Source organism: Sarcophilus harrisii, chromosome 2 (genome assembly GCF_902635505.1).
Source record: "Sarcophilus harrisii chromosome 2, mSarHar1.11, whole genome shotgun sequence".
NCBI lineage: Eukaryota > Metazoa > Chordata > Mammalia > Dasyuromorphia > Dasyuridae > Sarcophilus > Sarcophilus harrisii.
The window spans coordinates 140,202,944-140,218,918 of NC_045427.1; the positions used below are offsets into that span (position 1 = coordinate 140,202,944).

Here is a 15,975-nt window from a genome sequence, read left to right on the forward strand (position 1 = left end):
ATTTCAGATCTGGAAATGCTATTTTCCCTTTATTCCTCCCATTTAATTTTTTTTCTTTTGACATTATAGACCTTTTGTTCCTCCAAATAAATTTTTATTATTATTTTGTCTAGCTCCATAAAATATCCCCATGGCAGCTTAATTGGCATTTAGCTTGGGTTTTTAACTTCCTCTTAATTATTGTCTTTTATTCTTTCCATTCAAAGATCATTCCCTTGTCAGAGAAGCCAGAAGCAAAATGAGTCTGGTAGTTCTATATTCTGTCATTTGTTGTCCTTCCATCTACCCTGAGGAAGGGTCTTGTCTCTTTTTTATTTTTCCTCTTGTCTTCAACATTGTGTGTGTGTGTATTTTAAAGGCTTTTTCTTCTCCCATGTCTTTAGCATTCTTTGCCAGCCTTAGCTGAGTCTGAGCTTTAGAATTCCTGACAGGAGTCCTCTAGGGCCATTTTTTTTTTCTTTTGTGTTTATCCTCCAATACCTGCCCTTGCTTCTGTCTTCTATGCAGGCCTTAAAATAAAATCTAAGGTGGCTGAGGTTGGTTCCTATCCAAATTGATTCCCTTTTCATTTTCATTGAAATTGTTTGCCTCCTCAAAATTTCATTTTTGAGACTGACTTCTCATTCCTCTTGGGTGTGCTTTTGTTTGTGTTCTTGCCTACTTTTATGCTTTCAAAGCTTTTTTATTTTGTTTTCATATCAATCATTTTATCTTAATCTCTTGTGTATCCTCCTCCCCTCACTACTGTTACCTTCCTGTAATGGTACACAACATTTAAGTAAAGTTCCACAATTGTAGTTTCCCTAAATTCCCTAAAGAAACTAAGGCCCATATACAAGTTCTTTCTTTGACACTCTGGACATCTGTTCTCCCCAATTTGAAGATATGTTAGATTTATACAGTTTCTTCTCTTTTTCTGTCACATTTTAAAGTAGATGGTTGCTTCCCTTTAAAACTCTTATACTTCTGGTTCAGCAAACTCCTGGGTAGAGAGGTAAATTTAGGCCTGCTAGAAAGAAAACACTTTGCACTTTTAGCAGAGGTATAAAGGTTAAGGTGCTGCCTTGGGAGGTGGGATATTCTTCCTTATTGGAGGACCAGAGGTCTTCAAGAGGTTTTTTTGATTATTTTGTAGAGGTTCTTTCAGGTTAATGTTGGACTAGTTATTTTTGGGGGCTACCTTCTAATTCTGTGATTTTGAGAAGTTAGGATGATCAGTTCTGGATCCCACTCAGTTAAGGACAATGAATCCCATTTGCTTGCATCTCCTTAGTGGATCCTAAATGTGGTAACTAGACAAGGGACTTTCACTCAGCCACCCAGCGGATAAGAATCTGTTGTTCAAGAACAAATCTCTTCTGGGATATAAGGAATAGTGTTGTAGAGAAAGAAAACCAGCTTTGTGGGTTTTATAGCATGTTCTATCCAATGCACTTAATGCCTATTATGCACAAGATACTGAGCTTGATCCTAAGAATCTACTGGCTCCTAATGAGTTCCTAATGAAAGTTCCTTGACACGATCAATCTAAGCAAAAATGGGAAGTTTGAGGAGGTTTTTCTTTGGTTACCTTTGTTTTTCTTCTCTGAATTTCTTTATCTACCTTCTTCTCCCACATCCCTCCTTCTCCAAAGGATCTCATATTTATTGCTTAAAACACTTAAACTTTAAATTGAAGACTTACCTCTCAAGATCCTTTGCATTTTAAACCCTTTCTAATTGTAGAACATATTATTAGCATACATATGTACATAGACACACATGTATATACATAGGCATATATGTATACAGATCTATAAGCACACATAGATACACACATGCATATATATGTGTGGATGGAGATATATATATATATATATATATATATATATATATATATATTTATATATTTCCTACAGCACTCCCTTATATGTAAAGGTTCTTTTAGGTCTGTTACCTTGTAGATCCTCATCTATTCAAAAGTTAATAAGTCCCTACCTTACTTTTACTAGTAAGTCAGACACAAATAAGTTCAAAGCAAAGACATTTAATGAAATAGCATTGTAAGAAAAGTAGCAGTAGAACATTTTCCTTGTATATCTAGGATGTACTTTTCCACAAACACACATAATGTTGATGGAAGAGTGGGACGTGCTCCTAAGGAACATGAAGCCAACTTATGTCTCTGCGAGTACAGAATCCCCAATATCTTGTGGAGGTATTATCAAGTTTCTCTTTCTGAATTTGCTTCTTGCTGGGCTTTCTTCCTGCTGATCTCCCTTTTCCAGTTTTAATGCTGCATCTGTGAAACTTTTGACATTAGTTCAAGAATATGTAAAAGGGCCTAATATTTTTTAGAGAAAGATTTTGTTTCTTGATGTCTCCTGGGTTTTTCTGTTGCTGCTGGAGGTGTCATCCTGCTGTTTCCTTTGACTTTTCTGGGTAATTTTTCCTTTCTACCAGCTTCAAAGTTTTATCTCTTCAGAGCTCCTTACTTGCCAACTAGTTACCAAACACAAGCAGACTAGAACTGAGAAGGGTCTCCCTGACCAAGGAACTCTTTAGTCACAGCCCAATCATTCCCAGCTTACAAAAAGTAGACACAGAATGCCTCAGAAATGATATCTGATGATTTCTTTTTCACTTCATATTTGGAGAAGTCCTTAGTCACTGACAACTCTGACTTTGAAATTCCCAAGAGCCTCTTGGCTTAATGTACAAATAAATAAATTTGAGTCAGCACAAGAGGTAAACAAAGAGAGCAAGATCACTGTTAGCTACTCACTTCAGCTGAATCCCAGTCTTTATTGTGTGTTATTATGTATGTCAGCAGCAAAACTGTCTAGCCTTAGGTCTGTGGGGGTGGGCCAAGTGGAAAAAACTTTGTCTCCTTCTACATACATACACGCAAACTTTAAGCCTCAGTGGCAGGTGAGGAAGGCCCATGCAAAGGAAAGCTTCTACTTAGTAGGAACTACCTGCAATTTCCCCTGAAAGTTATCAGTCCTATAAAGCAAGATAGGATTGGATTTAGTTTGTATTATATTGTCACAAACTAGCTTTTATCCCCTAGTCCAAAATTTTCCAGTGTGTGAGTAGTGAGTATCCAAGTACAGAAGGGCCCAGAGCTTTTACAATGGCTCCACTACTCCATATGTGTACCAATGTCCCAGTTGTCTGGGAACCTTGAGGGATGAAATGCCTTGCCTAAGATCATATGGTCAAAAGAGATCACCAGAATTTGAACCCTTGACTCAGGCTAGCTTCATATCAACTATGCTGCACTACCTTTCTGTCAAGCATTTTTTTTTCCTCCATCAGCAGATATTAATTGTCTACTTTCAAGTAAGAATTTGAAATATTTATTTTTAATTTATTACTATTAAAAGGGTCTCTATAACAAAAAAAGTTTGGAAATCATTGATTTAGTTGTTTTGCTACTTATTTTCCCAACCAATTTTTCTTCTAATTGTTCTATATAGCTCCTTGCATGAGACTAGTTACCCAGTTATATAGATGTTCCATCCCACACCTTCAACAAGCCTCTCCTTAGTCTCCTGGTAAGACTAATTCTGCTCTTCCTTCAGGATCAGTGAAAGGATGCTTAAATATGGGGTAAGATGGATGGCTATGGGGGAGATAAAAGCTGTAAAACTACCTATTGACCATTCAGGGCACAAGCCCATTAAATAGATAATATTTGTTGGGTATCTATTATGTACCTGGCTCTGTATAAGGTGCTATGGGAACTATAAATGAATCACTTCCACAAAGGAATTTATGATCTGATTGATGAAGACAAAGTAATACAACCATGTCATGAACATAGATCCAAGAAAGAACCATCTCATTCTATACAATGGACTTTTAAAATTGCACAGAAATTTTAATATTTAGTGTGCCAAGAGTTCTCAAGACAGTTTTATTGATGCCTTTTGTTTTATGTCAGTCATTTTCAGATATTCCTCCTCCCTTATCCCCTGCTGAATTGCCCCTTCTAATAAAGAAAAATGATCAAACCAAACCAACCAAGACCCCATGTCAAGCAGCAAATGAAGCATTCTTCATCATAGTCTTTCATTTCTAACAAGTGCTGAGATGTGCACTTCATTATCTGTTTCCTGGGACCAAGCTTGGTCATGATAATGAATTTGGATCTAGCTGTCATTTTTTTTGTTTGTTTACATTCTTATAGCATATACCATTCTAGTTCTACTTTCTTTGTTCTACATCAATTCATATAAGTCTTCCTGTGTTACTACCAGTTTCTTGTATTCATTGGTTGAGGGGGTTCAATAAAATCAACATTTTAAAAATATAAATGACCATATCCTAATTTTCTAAGATTGAAATTTCATAAAATGGAGTATAAATGTGCAAAAGGAATTCCAGGTTAGAGTACTATCATAATCTGGAAAATGAAGGACTGCTGGAAGTTCCCATTTATATCACATCTTACAGTTCAATAAAGGACTTTTCTTCACAACTGCTTTATGATGTACCACTTTTCTCCTGGACAATTGAATATATTCTTAAATAGATTCCCTACCTCAAACTTCTTTTTCTTCATTCCATCCTTCATGCAACTACCAAAGTTATTTTCCCTAAGTGTGGGTCTTCATATATTCCATTGGTTCTATATTACTTCTTTGAGAAAATATAACCTAATTTGTTTGATAAATTCCTTCATAACATGGCTCTAGCCTATATTTCCAGAATCATTATACTTCATACTTTTTTTTTACTTTTTTATTTTCTGTGACATCCCATCTCCCTTATTTCCCCCATTTCTACTAGTCATACCCTATATTCCTGTAATACATTCTCTTTTTACTTCCACCTCAAAAGATTCCTTGTTTCCTTCAAGACAGTGCAAACAAAAATATAACTTTCCTTTATTTCTTCCTCCATGAATCCTCAATAATTAGTGCTGTTCCTTCTTAAACTTTATTAGTCATTTCACTCATGTCTGACTCTGCGACCCCATTTGGGTTTTTTGTTTGTTTTGGGTCTTTTTTTTTTTTTTTTTTTTTTTTTTTTTTTTTTTTTTTTTTTTTTTTTTTTTTTTTTTTTTTTTTTTTTTTTTTGACAAAGATACTGGAGTGGTTTGCCATTTCCTTTTCCAGCTCATTTTACATATGAGGAAACTGAAGCAACTGGGCGACTAGTTGGCATAGTGGATAGAATGCCAGGCCTGGCAGAAAGACTCTTCTTCCTGAGTTGAAATCTGGCCTCAGATACCTAAAACTGTATGACCTGGGGAAAGTCATATTTGCCTCAGTAAATGCTAAGAAAACCCCAGATAGAGTTATAAAGAATAGAGCATGACTGAAAAATGACTAAATTAAAAAAAAAACAAATTAGAAGGAAAGACTCTAATAGAAGCGATAATGACCAACTCTTCCTTCTCTTTATCATATACACTCAAAGGCAGTTTGGTGGGAATACATCATCCCTGAATACCTGGATTTTCTTCAATAACTGCTCCTGTCTATGACTGTATACCTTCCTAGACTTTTTTGGGTTATTAGGGATAAAGTGTACTTGGCTTGCTATTGGTAGACTAGAACAGGAGGTAAATGACTTGGGTATCCTTTGATGTTGAAAGGTGGGAGTAGTCTCCAAGGAGGAGACATGAACATTTTGAGGCTTGGTGGGTCCTTATCTTTTTTTTTTTTCTATCCTCAGCGTCCCTTCCAGCTGTTTTCTGCTGCCAGTTTCAAATGGCCCAAGAAGGATGGAATAGTAAAGATCCCATATCTTTTCTCCAGCAAATATGGTGAGCAGAGACCTTGAGAGAAAATTATCAGGCTGCTTCCTAGATGCTGGGAGCCTAGAAGAGTGATGTGGGCAGCAAGCTGGAGAGATAATTAAAAAATTGTGGTTATTTTACTTATTCTGTTTGGGTCATTCTTGGATCTCCCTTATTTTGTGTCCTATACCTTGAGTTTCTTCGTCTTTTCTTTCCAGCTTTCTGTTTATAAAAGGTCCACAGATTTTTTCTTTCAAGATCTCAGGACTCCTCTCTAAACATCCATAGTGATAGGAGCCCCTCTGGGTCTTGAACATTTAAAAAGTTATTGTTGTTTTTGATCAGTTGTTTCAACCATATCTAACTCTTTGTGATTTTCTTGGCAAAGATACTAGAATTGTTTGTCATTTCCTTCTCCAGCTCATCTTACAGATGAAAAAACTGAAGCAAAAAGGGTTATGTGATGTGTCTTAGGGTCATATAACTAGTATGTATTTGAAATCAGATTTGAACTCTTAAGATGAGTCTTCTTGGAAAAATAGAATTGGAAGGGAGTTGAGATAGCATCTAGTTTGGCTCTCTTATTTTACAGCTAATATGCTGAATGACAGAATCAGGTTCCAAAAATATTTCAGTAGGTTAGAATACAAGAAAATGAAAATTAACAGGAATAAATGTAAAGTCCTGCATTAAAGTTAGAAAAAAAATCAATATTACAAATACAGGATATCCAAGGATGTGCTGGAATCATCTTGAACTGGCTTTTGAGAGCCTCGTATTAAATTTTCAATGTGAGCATTCATACTTTGAAAATTAGCCAATGATTCAAATCATGAGTCAATTTGTTACTTTGTTGGTTATCCAGACTTAGGAAAGTGATGAGGGAAATATTAATAATACAGATTAAACTTAAAAGTTTGTACTTTTTTTTTGGAGTGCTGATTATTAAACATTTACCACAAATTAACCATTTACTAAGCTATTTAGTATAGCTTAGTTTGGCTTAATGGCAGTTCATATAAAAGACTCTTGAGTATTGGCTGATATCAAGTTAATATAAACTAACAGTAAGATTTATTAGTATAATTATAATTATACCATTCTCCTATTCTATTTGCTTTGTTCTGTATCTATTCATATTTTCTCATGTTTTTCCAAGTTTCTCGTATTTATTGGTTGAAGAACCAGATTATTTTTTAAAATTTCTTACCAATATTTATATTTTTCTAATTACATATAAAGATAGTTTTTGTAAGATTTTAAGTCTCAGATTTCTCTCCTTCTCTCTCTTCCCTCCCCTCTCCCCAAGATGGTAAGCAATCTAATATAGTTATACATATATAATCATGTTAAACATATTTCCATAGTAGTCCATAAACCTATTTCTACAAGTAATCTTCTGAAAGAAAAATAAAAAACAAAAGGAAAAATCATGACAAAACATTTTAAAAAAATGAAAATAGAATGATTCCATCTGCATTCAGTTTTCATGGTTATTTCTCTGGATGTGAGTATCTTTTTACCATCACAAGGATTAGATATTTTAAGTGAAGCCCTAAAAGTTTTAGATTGTATTATTAGCATAATAGTATTAGAACAAGGAGGATAATAGTTTCACTCTAGTAGTCTGATCCCATTTGGGTGCAAAATTGAAATATTCAGAAGCCAATTGCTAGAATGGAGAAAGGTCTGGATACCATGCTATAGAGATATGAAAAAGAGAAGATAGAGGGGGTCATGATACTTGTCTTCAGAACATGAAGGACTTTTGATGGAAAGGGGATTCTGGTTAACTCCAGAGAATGAGACTAGTACTAATGAGTAGAAGTCATAGTGAAGTAGATTCCAGCTTGGTATTAGAGCAAACTAAAAAGAGCTGTCCAAAATTAGAATGAGTTGCCTCAGAAGTAGTAAATTCTTCACCACTGGAAGTGTTCTAGCAGAGTTTGGATAACCATCTCCATAGCCATTGGAAAAAAAGATTTCAATAACCAAAGGTTGGACTAGATGACTTCTGGGGCCATCTTTAATTTTAGGACTTTGAGACCAAGACCTAAAGGATTCCAACTTGCTCGGGGCTGTGGAGTTAGTTAACCTATGTAACCTGACTCCTAGGTCAGTGTTTTTTTTCCCCATTCCACGTGGCCCTTCCCTGAGATTTTGTTTTGGGAAATTTTTTTCCTTCTTACAAATGAGGGTTACCTCCCCTGAAAATGTGAAATAGGCAAGTATTTGGGCATCAGAAGTGAAGGCAACAGTCAGATGCTATGTCTCCATCTATCTGGTAGAAATGCTAAAGACAATTACTATGTGTGCCGTCTCCCTTCCAGATCAGCCCAGCCGGGAAGTCATTCTGGAGGCTTTTGCTGACTTTGAGCACTTCACTTGTGTTAGGTTTGTTCCTCGGACAAACCAGAAGGACTTTGTTTCCATCATTCCCATGTCTGGGTAAGAGCCTGTGGGATGGGAGACAGACAACCCTTTACAGCATCTGTTCTTTTTCCTTCTGGTCCTATTTCCCCTATACCTTTCTATTGAGTGCCACAGTTATAGGGTATTTGAGCAATAATCTAATGGAAGGTCTATAGTTTTTCCTACTATCCCCAAAGGTTGCTTCCCAGATATACCTGATACATGAGTTCCCAAGCTTGTGCTTGTTGGGTGGGGAGTTTCAAAAGGGCACCTAGGAAGCACAATGAATAAAGTAGCCATGTCTGAATTCCAGAAGACCCAAGTTCAAATGACCTCAGACAAGTCACTTAATCCTGTTTGCCTTAGTTTCCTTATCTATAAAATGAGCTGGAGAAAGAAATGACAGACCACCATAAAATCTTTGCCAAAGAAACCTCAATTGGGGTCATAAAGAATCAAACATGAGTGAAAGCATATCTCCTTTTAGACAGAGGATATTAATCTGTGATTAAATCTGCTTTAAAAATATTTTTTCATCACTATTTCCATATAATTACTTCCTTTTGTCATACTTTGAAATTTCTTTTATGCAAATAAAAAATCCAAGGCAGCTAGGTGGTACAGTGGTTAGAGCACCAGCTCTTGAGTCGGGAGAATCTGTGTTCTAATCTGGCCTCAGATACTCTGTAGCTGTGTGACCCCAGGCAAATCACTTAACCCCAATTGCCTCCCCTCTAAATAAATAAAAATCATTCTTCTGAGAAGTGGTCCATGGACCTTACCAGACTCAAAAAGGGTTTATAATGGAAAATGGCTAAGAACTCCTGCTTTAAGTGATTGAAAAGTTTTCTTCCAGCCCTGAATCTTAATGATTCTACTTCATGGCATTCCCCCAACCCTGGCTCCTCTTCTGGACAACTCTAATGAAGAAATTCTTGATATTGTCTCTCTCTCACTTTAGCAAATTTTCCCTCCTCTGCTTGGGATGAAGTAATTCTTTAGTACTCAGGTAGCTGGAGGGGATGCCCACTTGGTTTCTTTCCATGATGCTCTAGGTGCTTCTCCAGTGTGGGACACAGTGGCGGGATGCAGGTGGCCTCTCTGGCCCCCTTCTGCCTCCAGAAGGGTAAAGGTATCGCGCTGCATGAGCTCATGCATGTGCTGGGATTCTGGCATGAGCATTCCCGTGCTGATCGGGACCGTTACATCCACATCTCCTGGAAAGAGATCCGGCCAGGTGAGTACCATGGCCAGCTGCCAACAACCACTGCCCATGGATGCTTAGACAGGTGGGAGGGAAAACTTGAAGTTCAGTTTGGAAGGACCAGCTAATGGAAGAGAGGGGGGAAGTAACAGAGAGGGGGATATATCCCAGAAACTCTGCTTGGGAACCTGGGATTGGGGAGTTTGCCTGGACTGCTTCTGGGGACTTTCTGCTTCAGGCAGTAAGACTCTCTGCCTCTTTTCTAGCACATAGCTAAGGAGGTTTAATGGCTGTCCCTGGCTATCTCCCCAAGGACTCCTAGAGTCAAGATGATCCCTCCTTTTCTGGTCCCTCTGGTGTATATGCATGTATTTGTACATGTGTACACATGAATATATGCATATGTGTATGCTTGCATGTGTGGAAAAAACCCCAAAGTGGAAAAACTATGTTTTGATCCACATTTGGTCTCCTAAGTTTTTTCTCTGGATGCAGATGACATTTTCCAACTCATGTTCATTGGAATTTAAGACATATTTAAGTACTTACTCTGTGTAAGACGCTATGCTGAGCATCTGGGTACAAAGACTAAAATGATCATCCCTGTCCTCAAGAAGCTTATATTCAACTTGGGAGTAACACAGACAAGCTTTTATAACAGTATTCAGATAAGGAACAAACTTGGAGACAGCCATGATCACCCAGGTACTGTAAATAAGAATATAGAGTGAGAGATAAGTAATTACAGTAATTTTAAGATGAAAAGAACACTCTCAAGGTGGAGAGGGGATGGGGAGAATCCTCCAAATAAGTAGTAGGAACTGCACTAAGCTTTGAAGAAAGCTAAGGGGTAGGAAGTGAAGAGGAGGAAGATGCTGGACATGGATAACAGACTGTACAAAGCTCAAACATGGAAGATCCTGTGTGGGCACCAAAGAGCTAGAGGGCAGTTTGAGAAGACTGGAGGTTGTGTGAAGGGAAATAATATGAATAAGAATGGAAAAATAGGTGGGAGGTGCAACAGTGTAGAGAGGTTCCAATGCTAGATTCCTGGGGATTGCTGGGCACTAACAAGGATACGAAAATGCAAACAGTCCTGTCCTTAAAAAGCTCCTCTCTAAGACATAATCCTTGACCTTGTACATGGTACCAGTACAATGCAGTGCCAAAGGAATTCTAGGCAATAAAGTGGGGGAAGAGATTGTTGTAGGCTGGGGTGATCAGAAAGCTTCCTAGGAGAAATGGGATTTGGGCTGAGGTCAAAAGAATCCTCAGAGCATAGAAAGATAGAAAAAGGAAGATGTTTCTTCTGTGGGGAAGAGTAGATGTAAATGAAGAGTGGAAAATGAGACCTGTCTGGGAGATGATGAATAGACTAACTTGATTAAAGAGTTCTCTCACAGGGGAGTTCTAGGAGATGGAGACCATACCAGCTCAAGGAGTTTGGATTTTATCTTCTAGACCAGAGGTGGAGAACTTTTTTTCCTGCCAAGAGCCATTTGGATATTTATGACATCATTTATGGGATGTACAAAATTATCAGCTCATAGAACTAGAGCAGTGGGAGATGGTTGTATCTAGCTTTTACCTTATTACCTGTCATTGCTTTGGCAGGGACAGAACAAATAGTTTTGAGGGTTTTATATGGCCTGTGGGCTTAATGTTCCCCACCACTATTCTAGACAGCGGGGAGCTATTGAAGGTTTGTGAATAAGGAAATGATAGGATGAAAGCCTGTCTTTTTATTTTTTTTATTTTTTATTTATTTAATAGCCTTTTATTTACAGGTTATATGTATGGGTAACTTTACAGCATTGACAATTGCCAAACCTCTTGTTCCAATTTTTCCCCTCCTTCCCCCCACCCTCTCCCCCAGATGGCAGGATGACCAGTAGATGTTAAATATATTAAAATATAAATTAGACACACAATAAGTATATATGATCAAATTGTTATTTTGCTGTACAAAAAGAATCGGACTCTGAAATATTGTACAATTAGCCTGTGAAGGAAATAAAAAATGCAGGTGAGCAAAAATATAGGGATTTGGAATTCAATGTAATGGTTTTTAGTCATCTCCCAGAGTTCTTTCACTGGGTGTAGCTGGTTCAGTTCATTACTGCTCCATTGGAAATGATTTGGTTCATCTCATTGCTGAGGATGGCCAAGTCCATCAGAATTGGTCATCATATAGTATTGTTGTTGAAGTATTTAATTATCTCTTGGCCCTGCTCGTTTCACTCAGCATCAGTTTATGTAAGTCTCTCCAGGCTTTTCTGAAATCATCCTGTTGGTCATTTCTTACAGAACAATAATATTCCATAATATTCATATACCACAATTTATTCAGCCATTCTCCAATTGATGGGCATCCACGAAAGCCTGTTTTCTATGTCTTTCCATGTCTTCTGAATTTGAAGTTAAAGGAGTTGGTTATGAATTTCTGTTGGTCCTGAGATTCAATCACTTTATTTGGATTTCTCCTGGTCATCTCTAAAATGGTGGGTTAGATTAGATGATCTAAAAAGCTCCTTCTAGTCATGATGTTATGAAAACAGTGAATTAATTTGATACAGCAGATAGCGCAGAAATCTGACTTATACTGGGGAGATACTGGAGGGAAACCAACTAGACAACTACTAGAGTAGTCTGGTGGCTGGTGCTGGTCTTCCTCCTGTTGCTTTTCCTCCTCCTTCTCCTCCTCCTGCTGCTCTTCTGCCTCCTCTCCTCCTCCTCCTGCTGCTCTTCTGCCTCCTCTCCTCCTCCTCCTGCTGCTCTTCTGCCTCCTCTCCTCCTCCTCCTGCTGCTCTTCTGCCTCCTCTCCTCCTCCTCCTGCTGCTCTTCTGCCTCCTCTCCTCCTCCTCCTGCTGCTCTTCTGCCTCCTCTCCTCCTCCTCCTCTGCTCTTCTGCCTCCTCTCCTCCTCCTCCTGCTCCTGCTGCTCTTCTGCCTCCTCTCCTCCCTCCTGTCTGACTCTTCTGCCTCTCTCTCCTCTCCTCCTGCTCCATATGCATCTTCTGCCTCCTCTCTCTCCTCCTCTCCTGCTGTCTTTGTCCTCCTCATCAATCTTCTGTTGCTGCTCTATCTCCCTCTCTCTCCGCCTCCTCTCCTGCTCCTCCTCTCCTCCTCCTCCTGCTCCTGCTGCTCTTCTGCCTCCTCTCCTCCTCCTCCTGCTCCTGCTGCTCTTCTGCCTCCTCTCCTCCTCCTCCTGCTCCTGCTGCTCTTCTGCCTCCTCTCCTCCTCCTCCTGCTCCTGCTGCTCTTCTGCCTCCTCTCCTCTCCTCCTCTCCTGCTCCCTGCTTGCTTTCTCCTCCTCTCCTCCTCCTCTCTGCTCTTCTGTCCTTCTTCCCTTGCTCTTCTGCTCTTAACTTTGCTGCTGCTACTGCCTCTCTCTGTATGGTGGTCTTCTGCTCTGCTTAGTCTACTAAGTTTAACGTACCTAAACCACTCGATGGTTGGTTGCTGATTCAGTCTGGCTGGGGAGTAACTAGAGGAATCTATAATCTGTGTTGCTATTTTCTGTTTTCTCTCTTGGTCCTTCTCCCACTAAGATACCTAAATCTCCAGGAAGAAGTGGTACTTTAAGAAGTGCTCACTAGGAAGTACTGAGCATATAGGAAGGGGAGGGTCTGGTCTACATCTGTTTTGCTTTCTGACTTTCAGGCTTCGAAATCAACTTCATCAAATCCCAGAACAGCAACATGCTTGTGCCTTATGACTACACATCAGTGATGCACTATGGGCGGTGAGGATGCCTTGGTTTTAATAACTTGGCCCTTGATTTTGAGAATCCCAGGTAGTTTTTGTCCTATCCGAACCTCCTCCCTAGGAGGTATTGGGCTGGGAGTTAGGAAACTCTGTGGAATCCGCCTTATTGCATTCCTTATTTGCTGGCCACTGATTTTAACTACCTTTTCTTGTCTTCTGTCCTCATTTACTCTCGTGGGACTCTCAGATATGCTTTTAGCAAGAGCGGTAACACTACCATCCTGCCACTGGCTGGACCAGACATTCCCATTGGTCAGCGGTGGAACCTAAGCACTTCAGACATCATTCGGATCAATAGGCTTTACGAATGCAGCCAGACTGTGAAAGATTCAGGTAAGAAAGAGGAACCAAAGGGAGAGAGGCAACATAAATAGGTGGCTGGGCCCTAAGCTTACAAAGAAAAGATGAGTCACTCATCACTCTATAAGAAAGAGGGAAAAGTCAGGAGAAATGGATTGGAGGATGGAGCCAGAATGAGAAGGGGGGTATCCTTTAGGAAGCCATCTAGACCAATAGATCTAATACAGGGATCCCTTCTCCAGATCCTTGGAAGGTAGTTTCTGGTTGAATACTTAGGGTGATGACATGCTCCCTTCCTGAGAAGACAGATGTAGTTAATATTTAAAAAGTTCTTTTAAATTCTACCTCCCTTCAACATCTTCCCTATCATATTCAATGAATTTTCTTTTCTTTTCCCTCTCTTCCTTCCTCCCTTCCTTCCCTCCCTTCCTTCCTTCCTAAGGTCACATAGTAAGTGTCTGAGGCTAGATGTCTAGTGGATTTTCATAATTACATGGATAACTGTACTTTTTAACATATCCCTTGTCACTTTGTCCCATTATTAAAACTACTTTTTTTGTCTAAAACAGTTTAAACTTTTCCCACTCCACTCCTTTTTGCCTGAGAAATTTTTATATGACCCCCAGTTATATAGGCATATAAAATAAGTACACAAATCAAACATTTACTGATAATAAATCAAAATTTCATGATCCTCACATTGTTACATGACCCTCACATGGGTGAGCTCTTATCTCACATGGGGTGTGACTTACAGTTTAAAAAGCTTAGGTCATGACTCTGCTTTATTGTAGGATCATTTCCATCCCTATGTTAAAATCCCAAGTAAATTTCACTTTTAAAATAATGTATCTAGGGGCAGCTAGGTGGTGCAGTGGATAGAGCACCAGACCTGAAGTCAGGAGGACCTGAGTTCAAATCTGGATTCAGACACTTAACACTTCCTAGCTATGTCATCCTGGGCAAGTCACTTAACCCCATTTGCCTCAGCAATAATAGTAATAATAATAATAATGCATCTAACATTGAGTGGTAAATATTTTATTTGAGGTCTTACATTATTCTTGATGTACTTTCCTCTTTTCTCTTAAGAGTTAAGGGATATCCCATCACTATAATTCTTTTAGTCATACGTGTCCTTCAGAAGTTCCAATTTTATAGTTTGATTTGGATATTTTTCTTTTGTCCCCCTTGAATTTCATTTTAAAATTGTCCAGGTTGGTGAGTTTCCTGCCAAATACATTTTCCACCATCTTTGTGAGAGTCTCTTCATCCTTTGCCAAGGGCTTATCCTTCTGGTATCATGATTCAGCATATAATACCATTTCTTTCATGCATCAGTTCATAGCCATTTGGGAACAAGTAGGGAAATTAATTGCAAAAATTTTAAGGGAACCCCAAAGCTATCCTTGTTTCCTTCATTCTGTCAAAAGCTTGGATTTTGAGGAACAGAACAAACTGAAACTCTGTGCCCTTTCTTTGTCTAAGCCAATCCATATTTGGATGCCAGCCTTTTTGTATTTAGGTGCACCAATAAAGTGGGAGGATGGGGCATATGGTTGGGCAGATTTGACCCCATACATCGTCCAACTATGGATTTCTGTCTGGCATGGAGTATATTGTTCACTATGTTTCTTCCAGCTTAAACTTGCAGGGGGAGCTCTCTACTTGAGAGCTGAGAACTGGTAACCAGAGAGTCAATATCCACTGTTGTACAGTGAATGCTTTATCATAGTATGAGACTCAAGGGCTATATCATTCCTTTATTTAAAAATCTTCAGTGGCTCATTTCATAAGAAATCCTTTGATTTGATAGAGAAAGTGCTTTTTTCCCCCATATACATGTCAAAATCATACAAAATTCCTTACTAGATCAGAAGAAAGTTTGTTTAATGAGTCTGATGATTAATACCAAAATGAGGTATAAAACAGAGAGACATATGCTTGCCAAAGGTGTTTAACATTTTAATTAAAGTTATACAGTGGGAAATGGAAAAAGGGTACTCTATACTAGTATTATTCAGACATGTCTGTTTGTAGATGACATTCTGTTGAATCCCTGGATTCAATCCCTGGAGAATTTCAGAATCTCCTAAGTAAGCTCCAGTCACCCAAGCATTTGGAAGGAAAAGTTACGTGGAACATCTCTACAATGCAATATACAATTGAATGGGCAACTTAGAGACCTGGCTCCTCTTCTCCCCCTCTCGCTCCTCTCCCTTTCTTCTCCTTTTCCTTCTCTCCTTTCCCCCACTCTTCCTTCTCTCCCCCCTCTCCTCTCTCCTCCTTTCTCTCCCTCTTTCCCCTTTTCCCTCTCCCCTCCCTTTCTCTCCTCCTCTATCTCTCTCTAGAGTATGTATAAGAGGCAAATTTTGAAACTGTCTTCATGTCTTTCAGGCCAGTTTTCATTCTTCTGTCAGCCTCTATGGGGAAAAAAGAGTTGAGAAATAATTTAAACACATCCAATTGAGTTAGAAGGAGGAAATAGTTGCTGAAAAAGGAGTGGCTGTATATAATTTTATATTTTGTAAATATGTATATAATTTAAATTTTGACATTCTGG

The 15,975-nt window shown here is 38.7% G+C and overlaps 1 protein-coding gene across 1 annotated transcript in view; it reads left to right on the forward strand.

Moving 5' to 3' along the window:
* The window catches only part of ASTL (astacin like metalloendopeptidase), a 36,291-nt gene that overhangs the window by 12,233 nt on the left and 8,083 nt on the right, over positions 1-15,975 (forward strand). The window contains exons 4-8 of the mRNA XM_031950954.1: positions 5,668-5,758; positions 8,062-8,179; positions 9,199-9,380; positions 13,008-13,089; positions 13,300-13,445. Coding sequence (XP_031806814.1) covers positions 5,668-5,758; positions 8,062-8,179; positions 9,199-9,380; positions 13,008-13,089; positions 13,300-13,445 — 619 coding nt within the window. The remainder of the gene's footprint in view (positions 1-5,667; positions 5,759-8,061; positions 8,180-9,198; positions 9,381-13,007; positions 13,090-13,299; positions 13,446-15,975) is intronic.